We start from the raw sequence: 10,556 nt of genomic DNA, 5'->3' as shown, positions 1-10,556 counted from the left end.
ACACAATGCAAGGCTTATCGTTCGCCCTTTGCCAAATTATAACGAGACAGGGTATAACTGTGTGCTATCATTCTGCTGGCGCCACCTGGCTGTTGACGGCTGGCAATGCACGCTTTCCACACGCGCCAGATTACTGACCGTATCATGTCTTACCGAGATGTCGAGCCACTGAAGCGGGCGTTGACGACCATGCACAAAAGCTGAAGCCGAAGAGAAAGACACTGATTAGAATCAAAAATGTCAATAACCTGTCTCGGTGCTCTAATCTGGACACTTGGCCAAAACGTCGGCGAGAAACCAGGCGGCCGTGATTGGCCGGCACTAAGTTCAAGCGCGGCGCCGGTCAATCATGGTCGCCGGTTGTCATGGTTTTGTGGAAGGAAGAACGTGAAGGACGAAGTGACGGGTGCGAAAAAGGTGCGTGAAGAGCACGAGCCGCGACGTTCGGCAGCTGCTTCAAGGATCTGACCGGCTGTGTCCCGGTATCGACGACCTGAACCAGAACCCGCCGCTACGCACGGTGTGAAGGGAACAGCGGAGGCACGGGCATCTACGCCACCTCAACACCGTCCCTGGGCTGAGCGTCTACAGAAGCCAGGAACCAAGCCTCGTCACGACATACGCCGGTGAATCTCTAGGACGATAGCCCCGTAGTTCGAACTGCGCATTTCTTTCTTGTGACTTTACTTGTATTCTTCTTACAGTTTTTTTTTCCTTCCATACTGATATTTCTTTTGTTTGTGCAAATATATGCCCTGTTTTTTTTTCTAACTCTCTGTCTCCCGACCCTTTTCTTACCAACCCCGGACGAGCTTGTGACAATTTGGCGAGCCTGCCAGGATGGCGCGGCCCATTACATCCTAGTTCGTTTTCCGGGAGGTGAGAGAGGAGACGGAGATTTGAGACTGGTGCATTACTATGGAGCTCGATAGAATAATCGCGGCAGCTAAGGAATTGGGGTATACTGGGGACGAGTTAAAAAAATGGGTTGATGAGGAAAGAGCGCGTAGTAGAGCTGAGAGAGCTCAAGAGCGCGATAACGCTAGGGAGGACCGTGAGGCGGCTCAAAGAATGTTAGCGGCCGAAAGCGCTAAGTTGGATAAGGAACGAGAGGTCCTGCAGTTGAGGATTGCGGCTCGTGAAGGGCGAGGTGAAGGTGCCGCAAATTCGGAAAGCGGCCGCGGGGAAGGGTCAGGCCAAGGGAGTCACGGAAGTCCCCACAAACTGATTCCACAGTTCAATGAACGAAGGGACGATCTAGATGCCTATTTGCAGCGCTTTGAGCGTACCGCAACAGGGCTGGGTTGGCCAGTGGAGAAGTGGGCCACGACTTTAGGCTTATGTTTGACCGGAGAGGCGCTGACGGTGGTCGGCCGACTGACACCTGAAGATGCTCTAGACTACGCCAAGGTCAAGCTGGCGCTGTTCCAGCGATTTCGTTACACTAAAGAAGGATACCGCGAGAGGTTTCGCGACGCCAAACCCGAGGACGGCGAAACGATGAGACAATTTGCTGCTCGACTCGCAGGGTACTTTGATAGATGGATCGAGATAGCGGGAGTTGAGAAAACGTTCGAATCACTGCGAGACATCATCCTAGTGGAACAATTTCTGTTGACATGCTCGAGCAAGCTGACGGTCTTCCTGAGAGAGCGCGACTGTCAGAGGTTGGATGACGTAGCAGCTAAAGCTGACCTCTTCTTGGAGGCCCAGGTGCAGCATAGCACGGGTAAGCAAAAGCGAGACGAGGCGACAAACAGGCAAGACGCTGGAAACGAAGATAAACACGCAAGGGGTGGTCTCCGAAAGAGTATCCGCTGCTTCCTTTGTGGGAAGATTGGGCACAAGGCAGAAAACTGCAGAAGTAACGGCCAAGCTATGAGGTCACTGACATGTTGGAATTGCGGCCGTAGTGGTCATAAGGCAGAGAACTGTAAGGGAAGGCAGAGCGAGAAACATCAGGCGTCGTGCTTGTACACGGTGCCAACAGATAATTGCGAAAACGCCGATGATTCCTATGTCACCCTGGATAATGGTGACAAGATCCCGGTAGTGAATGCGGTCATGGGGAGAGCCCCGAAATTTCTGTCAGAGAACATGCCGGTAGTGGAAGGACGACTGGGAGAACACAAGATAACGGTGTTAAGGGACACCGGCTGCAACACCGTGGTTGTTCGCAAAGAACTAGTCCCTCAAGAGAACCTAACTGGAAAGTCGAGTCCTGTGTTTTTATTAGATCGAACAGTTCGGTACCTGCCGGAGGCGGTTATTGTGATACAAACGCCCTACTACACGGGAAAGGTAACGGCGAAGTGCGTCAGTAACCCCCTATACGACTTGATACTGGGAAACATACCGCAAATGCGTGAGGCTAATGACCCTGACCCAGAATGGGAAAAGAACAATGAAGACAATCTCGGCGACTGCCTAGACAAGCCGAAGAAGAGATACGAAACGTGTTCGAACGCCATCGGAGTCAACGTGGGCTGTCGCAGTGCAATGGAAGCAACCAAGAGCATCGACGAGCTCCCGGATGAGAAACCAGCCGTAGCTGCGTCCGCGAGCGAGGGGAGAGAAGCTGGAAGTCCAATAAGAAAACTAGAACGCCCTCTGAAAGTCGCGCAGGTGTCAGTAACCGACACAACAGCCGAGGAACTCGGAAAGCAGCAGAAAGAGGACGCTACTCTTACGAAGTGTTTCAACGATGTAGGGAAGACAACGAAGAAACATAATTCCAGGACAAGGATTCAGTTTCTGCTGAAGAACGACCTGCTATACAGGAGCGTCGTATACTCATCCGGCAGAAGATCAGAACAACTGGTTCTCCCAAAAAGGTTCAGGGCCGCTGCTGTAACTATGGCACATGACAGCGTTATGTCCGGACACCAGGGGGCGAAGAACACCCTCAATCTGGTGGCGGAAGAATTCTTTTGGCCATGTATGCAAAGCGAAATCAAAAGGTACGTTCGTTCGTGTGACGTGTGCCAACGCACCGTACCCAAAGGCAAGGTGGGCAAGGCCCCCTTAGGAAGCATGCCAATCATCGAGACACCTTTTCAAAGAGTCGCGATAGATATCATCGGTCCTATAGTGCCTATCGCAAGCTCGGGGAATAGGTATATTCTTACAATGGTTGACATGGCCACGAGGTATCCTGACGCAGTAGCGTTGAAGAGCATTGGGTCCCAGCAGGTAGCCGAGGCGTTGGTTCAGATGTTCACGCGGTATGGAGTACCGGCAGAGATCCTTAGCGATCGCGGCACCAACTTTACCTCTGAGCTAATGGGAGAGGTGAGCCGGCTTCTATCGATGAAGCAACTCTTAACCACTCCCTATCATCCCATCAGCAACGGCCTGGTCGAGAGGTTTAATGGCACCATCAAGCAGATGCTAAGGAGGATGTGCAAAGAAAGACCAAAGGATTGGGATAGATATCTCCCAGCTTTGCTTTTCGCCTACAGAGAGGTGCCCCAGGCTAGCCTCAGGTTCTCGCGATTTGAACTGCTATACGGGAGAAGAGTACGAGGACCACTGGCCATCCTCAAGGAGTTGTGGTCGAACGAAGCCCTGAAGGAAGACATGAAGACGGCATATGGATACATCTTGGAACTAAGGGAAAAACTAGAGGAAACGTGCAAGCTGGCGCACGTATGCCTGCATGAAGCAGGGGAGAAGTATAAGAAATACTATGACAGGAAGAGCTGCAACCGAAATATGAAGCAAGGAGACCTGGCGCTCATTCTGCTCCCCACCGATCTGAACAAGATGATCATGCAATGGAAAGGTCCCTTCCCCGTAGTCGCAAGAAAGAATGATGTGGATTACGAGTTAGACGTAGGAGGCAAGAAAAAGGTGTTTCACATCAATATGCTTAAAAGATATGAAGAAAGAGAAGGAAGTCAACAAGGTAGACAACATTGCGGTATGGTAATGGATTCTCAAGAGAAAGATGAAGTCGCAAGCGAGCTAAGTTTTGAAGATACAGAGGGAATTCCTACGCCAAGCTGGACGAGGCAGCAAGGATGGGAAGACGTCAACATAAACGAACACTTGGAATCCCAAAAGCGTGATGAGGTACGAGAGCTGATTGAGGACTTCAAAGATATATTTTCGAACCTTCCAGGCAGGACGAGTCTGCTGACCTGTGACCTTCAACTGACTACGTCCCGACCAATACATGTGAAGCAGTACCCACTGCCGCTGTCGGTTCAGGAAACAGTCGAGCAAGAAATCGACGAGATGTTAGAGCTGGACGTGATTGAGAGATGTAACTCATCATACAACGCGCCAGTGGTAATGGTAAAGAAAAAAGACGGGTCAAACAGGTTTTGCATTGACTACAGGAGGCTCAATGACGTGACCAAGCCCGATGCGGAACCAATACCACGGATCGACGTCACGTTTGCTAAGGCGGGACAGAAGCGCTTCTTCTCGAAGCTTGATGTAGCAAAAGGGTACTGGCAGATACCTATGAAAGAAGAGGCCAAGGAAAAGACTGCCTTCTCTTCGACGAGTGGGCTTTACCAATTCAAGGTCATGCCCTTTGGTTTAAGAACGGCTTCTGCGACATTCACGAAACTGATGCGAAAATTGTTAGACGGCATCCCAGATGCACACCACTACATCGACGACATCCTGATCGCCACAAGCTCGTGGAGAGAGCACGTTGATACGCTTCGCTGCATTTTTAGGCGCCTGCGCGAGGCTAATATTACCGTAAAGCCAAAGAAATGTGAAGTGGGCTTTAAGGAGATCAGCTTTCTGGGACACGAGATCGGAATGGGAAGGATATCACCGGACCCTAAGATCATTGAACGGATTCAAGACGTACCAAGACCGCGAACGAAGCGACAAGTAAGATCGTTCCTTGGACTCACGGGGTTCTACCGCGAGTTCGTAGAGGACTATGCGGGTCTTGCCGCGCCGTTAGTAGACCTCACCAGAAAAGGAGCCCGCAATGAGGTTGAATGGGGGCCGGAGCAAGAGGAGGCCTTCAATGAACTAAAGACCAAGCTGGGACGTCCTCCCATCTTGCTGGCGCCAGACCCCGAGAAAGAGTTCGTGCTAAGGACAGACGCGTCTGACGCGAGTCTGGGTGCAGTGATGCTTCAAGAAAAGGATGGAATGCTACATCCCGTGGCGTACGCCAGTAGAAAGCTCAGCACCGCAGAAAGGAACTACGCAACGATAGAAAAGGAATGTCTGGCATTGGTATGGGCCGTTGCCAGATTTAGGTTGCTTCTGTACGGCAGAACTTTTCGAGTTCAGACCGACCACCAACCACTGGAATTCCTAAACAAAGCTAAGCATACAAATAGGCGAGTGATGAGGTGGAGTATGGCTTTGCAAGATCATAGCTTTCACGTGGAATACATAAAGAGCAGGGATAACGTGGGAGCAGACTTTCTTAGCCGCATTTAGACGTTTATTTTTCTTTTAAACTACGATTTTTGTTAGGGATAACTAGTCGAGACCCCGAAGAGGATGGGTTCCCTTAATGTATATATCTTTTTGTGTTGTATGTGCCAATGTCTTTTGTCAGACTTAAGACGGGGCCTTTGCATATGTGTGTGGCTACAGTGAGTTCTCACAAAAGAAATCCTCGATTTGAATGTGGATAAAGAGGGCCCTCCGGCCAAGTGTGGTGCGGTGCAACCGGACGTCGTGTTAAGGTCATCGAGAAGGTCGTGTCGTGAAAGTGTCTTGTAGGAGAATTGTGGGGGTGGCTTGTGCTCGGTGACGTCAAGATGGAGTTCTCGGAAGTACCAGGCATCAAGAAAGAAAAGTTTATCTTATAAACTTCTTGAAGTTGGGGGGTGTCATGGTTTTGTGGAAGGAAGAACGTGAAGGACGAAGTGACGGGTGCGAAAAAGGTGCGTGAAGAGCACGAGCCGCGACGTTCGGCAGCTGCTTCAAGGATCTGACCGGCTGTGTCCCGGTATCGACGACCTGAACCAGAACCCGCCGCTACGCACGGTGTGAAGGGAACAGCGGAGGCACGGGCATCTACGCCACCTCAACGCCGTCCCTGGGCTGAGCGTCTACAGAAGCCAGGAACCAAGCCTCGTCACGACATACGCCGGTGAATCTCTAGGACGATAGCCCCGTAGTTCGAACTGCGCATTTCTTTCTTGTGACTTTACTTGTATTCTTCTTACAGTTTTTTTTTCCTTCCATACTGATATTTCTTTTGTTTGTGCAAATATATGCCCTGTTTTTTTTTCTAACTCTCTGTCTCCCGACCCTTTTCTTACCAACCCCGGACGAGCCTGTGACACCGGTCTTCTCGCCGTCTTTTTTGCCAGGTGTCCAGATTTGAGCGGCCCGTTGTGGTAATGATAGTGTGAAGTTAACATAATAAGAGGAAACGAAAAGTGAGGGTCAGTTATGTCAGCGCCAATGCACAGTTGCCTCCAAAACTTTCTGTGGAATTTTGGATGAGATTATGTGTGCACGTGCAATGGTTCAGTCCACGCTTGAGCACGCGAAACCCTAATCTTGAAGGCATAGCCACACAATGTTTCCCGCGACTATTGTCGAAGCGCGCCCAAAAGCGTCGTTGTGATCAGCCTTCCATGGTTAGCCGAACGCTCACTATGACGTATTGAATAAGATTATTCCTGTTCTCATCAACGGAAATAAGAGCAACGTCAGACTCTCGAACCCGGATCATGGTGATTTGGGAACGTGACGCCTAGGCTTCCACCGCGCTTTTTATGCGCCATCAAACTTGTCCCTCTCTACTAATTATCTTGGTCGTACCATCAAGGGTAGGGCGCCACCGAAACATTTCGTCGACAGTAGCGTTCCATGCACATGGCTGCAGCAAGGTCCTCCTCTTTACAATTATGCGGAGTGCAAGTTCGTCTGCGTCTTGTGCATGGTGGCGGTGACGGCAGAACGCCGAGTTCCAATTGGTTCTGATTGGAAGGGTAGTGGGTAGGCCTCAAGGCCAGCTGCCTTGTCGTCTACCGACTATTCTTCAAATCGAGCCAGTCAGAGCTCGGCGTTCTGACGCAACCACAACCCGAGTGCAAGAAGCAGACGAACTTGCGCTGAACATAAAATTCGACTTTTCGAGCAGAAAAAAAATGGAAGAGGCTTGAAAGGTAAGTGAAATAAACTGCATTGGTGTAGTTTAGGAGCGACAAATAAAGTTATAGTTGGGAAAGGTTGTGTCAAGTGAGAATTGAAGAAAATGACAGGTAACAGTTACATCTGCTGAGCAGATTCGGTTTTAACACTAGATACTTTGTCCCCGCGTAGTATTGTGAAAGTCTACGACACACCCGTACCACGTTTACGAGAGCGGCGCGTGCCCCTGGCTCACGTCGACCAAAGCACGCTCTCGCACCGACCGGCGGCTCGTGCGGGAGCTTCGGAGAACTCGGCTCTCGAGACAACCTTTGTACAAGCTGGGTGTCCGTGTCTGTGTGTGCGTGTGGATGACTCTTCAGCGAGCGAGCCACCACGCCGAGAGACCGGCCACGAACTTCTTCGGCATTGGCTGGCCGTTGGCACACGCACTTCTTCCGCATTGGCTGGCCGCTGGCACACGCACTTCTTCCACATTGGCTGCCGAGGACCACGTAGGTCCCTGCGATTGGACAAGCCAGTGGACGGCGAGATGGCGAGGCGGATATAAAAAGAAAGGACACCCGTGAAGTTGTTGTGGTACGAACACTGAAAGGATGTTGTAATTAATGTAAATATAGTGTGTTCTGTTTTGCTGAGCTCGTCGCCTCTCGGCTCCTCGTTCCTGTCTCCTACCCGGCACAAAGTAGTGTCGCCGGGCTGGGAGCCTTCGTCGGAACGCTCAATCACGACAGTAGCCTGTTATGTTGCCTTGAAATTCCTCTTGTGGGTGAGTTAGACGCCGTGAAAGATTTTCGCAACGATCAGCGAACCGGGCCTAAAGAGTAAGCCCATTTCTAGCCTTCTTTGTGTGATGAAATATTGGGAAGCCGACCAAGAGTCCAAAGCAGGGAAGAATAAAAACTGAGCATCCGCAAGAAAAGGCTCACAAATAATTTTGCTGGGGGGCTTGGCACATCATTTCGAGTAGAGATGTAGCCTCACGGACGAAGAGTACATAGCGCGGAAGTGTTAACGCAAAAAAAAGCAATAACCGTTTTTTTTATATATATATATATATTTTTTTTTAGAATTGAAGGATTGTTTTTGAAACTGCTAGTCATTCGGAAAGTGCTTATTTGGGGCACAAAATTACTCCGTAAAACGTGATATTCGGCGACGCCCTTTTTACAAAAACAATCGATGCCACGTTTGCGCCACCAGCATCACGCAGTGTGCATCCAAAACAACGTGAACGCACGACCACGTGGTCTCACGCGACCTTTGATCACGTGACACCATAAAATAGTTTAGTCACCTGGCACTACACCACGGGACAACGGGACTGCAGTGAGAGAGATAGGTAGGCGTTATTTAAACAATGGTGTCAGCCAGCGCCTAGTGCTTGTTTGCTACATTGAGAAATGAACAGAAGCGAAAATCCTAACAGTAGAAGAGAGAAATGTAAACGGAAAATATAGAGAGAGAAAGCACACAAAACCAAAGTATTGAAAGATGAATAAAAACAAATTCATGAAAATGTTTACCGGAAAGTGTCATTGCCCCATTGCTGTTCATCTACTCCTGTACAGTTTCTTCTGTAAACGAGTAGCTGTTAGAAATTTCAGCAGAGCTTTCGTGGCTTATACCCTTCAGCAGCAGAAATCCATGGACCAAGCAGAATACTAATGCTTACGTCTTGTTCATTTTGTAGCCTCGGGTCTGTCTTCGTAAGCTTCCTTTCACGGCTGTACACCTTGCATTCACAGAATACATGTGCTTCGCTGAATGGATCCTTTGTTCATTGGAGTGTTCGGTAGGAGAAGCATTTTATTTTGTCACCGGCGGGTCTCATCAGAATGGCTCCTCCAAAACCAGACAAGTGTAAAGCCGGGGTAACACAAAAGTCACTGGATCCTAAGAAAGTAGAGCAAAGCTCCCCGTACGGTACCCATTTTGTCCCTTGAAATGAGCTGTTTCTCCTTGGTCTCTCCATCCTTGGCGAGCCAATGTAAATTCGCTGGTGACGGGTAGCTTTGTAACGATGTTTCTTGTATAAAGATATTTTGGTATCCACACACCGGCGAAACAAGCGTACACCTTCGTACCGCCACCACATGCGGTGTCGGTGCTTGGAGGCACTGAAAAATAATTTTCTTGTCTTGAACTATGCAAAAAGAACAATATCATTGTAAGAGATCTGTGGAAATCGGTATGATTGATAAGTTGATTGCATGCACAGTGCCAAAGACGTTTATATTGGCGAGGAACGCCTTCAGTGCGATGATGCTCCATGGCAATCTTGGTGTAGCTGGTTTAGAACGACCTTCGCGAAGCTTCGAAGATTTTGAACGGGCCGAAATGGCGATTGCCATGGCAGCGGACAGCGATCAGCCTTTCGAGGGTTTTGAATCGTCTGTATGTTAGCCTACATTTGTGTCTGGCTAGAAGGCAGGGAAGTCAATGGCACGTCTGCAAACACGAGTCGCCGGAATATCCGCGGGCCGAAAGCTGCGTGCCAAGTTTCCTCCTTGAACTCATTGCCATGCGGCATTCGAAGCCCGCATCTCGCGGTGATTCGCGTTTGAATTTGTATGCAAACTGTCGTTTGTTTGATGTATAAGCAGTGTGACTCCGGCTTTAGGCATTCACCGTGGTTGCATGGAAACCAAGCACGCGTATAGGTAGCGAGAAGTATCGCAGATGTTGAGGTATTGCTAGATCGTCTGCTATGGCATGAGGAAGATTTGAGGTTCGGAAGTGTTCAACGTCGCAGTCATTGTCTTGGCAATTATTTATGTAGATTGCTGTTCGAAAGACTGTGGAAAGAGGTAAGTTGACATCGACATATTTTCAACTGCTGTCTCATTGCCAGTTTTATTTACTTTTTACGTAGCAGGTGCTCCGGGAGAGGATTATACTTCGTGAGAACTTTTTGGGCTATGTTGATATGTATGCCTAGCTTCGCGAGCGCATGCAAATCAGATTGAAGAGCACGATACAAGAAACACATTTAGGTAATGACATCCACCGCTTTCACGAGGTAGAAGGAGTGGACGGAATGTGTTCTAAACTAGCCTAAAACCCCGACTGGTCTGCTTCATACCGACCTCCAGGGCGCAGCGACCAAGAGGCCCACAGTGAAATAGAGAAGATGCGAAAGAGTTCTACGTTCGCGAACGACGAACTGCGAACGGCGCGATGATGCGGCGAAGGTGAGCAGACCTCCCAGAAAGAAACTCTCGATGCTGATACAACGGGGAAGAAGCGGATCGACAGGTACTCTGATTCGTGCGAAATCTATCCGCGTTCAAGAGGAGCGCCAGGCGCTCTGAACATAATCTGGACGCTCAGTCGGATCGCGGGACACCAACTGAATGTGTTTCTTGCATCGTGTGGAGGACAAAGCACCGTTCTTTCGCAGCAGCGCGGGGTAGCAATACTATCGAATCTACGCGCTAGTCTTGACAATGTTCCACAAT

At 49.6% G+C, this 10,556-nt stretch overlaps 1 protein-coding gene across 1 annotated transcript in view; it reads left to right on the top strand.

Annotated features, from left to right (window-relative positions):
• The first annotated feature begins 365 nt into the window (after positions 1–365).
• The window catches only part of LOC120850343, a 41,359-nt gene continuing 31,168 nt past the window's right edge, over positions 366–10,556 (top strand). Inside the window, exons 1-2 of the mRNA XM_040222809.1 lie at positions 366–417; positions 1,337–4,299. Coding sequence (XP_040078743.1) covers positions 366–417; positions 1,337–4,299 — 3,015 coding nt within the window. The remainder of the gene's footprint in view (positions 418–1,336; positions 4,300–10,556) is intronic.

Source organism: Ixodes scapularis, unplaced genomic scaffold (assembly GCF_016920785.2).
Source record: "Ixodes scapularis isolate PalLabHiFi unplaced genomic scaffold, ASM1692078v2 PGA_scaffold10__122_contigs__length_95168666, whole genome shotgun sequence".
Lineage (NCBI taxonomy): Eukaryota > Metazoa > Arthropoda > Arachnida > Ixodida > Ixodidae > Ixodes > Ixodes scapularis.
The sequence above is the reverse complement of the archived record's forward strand: the minus strand, read 5'-3'. Positions and strand labels throughout refer to the sequence as shown.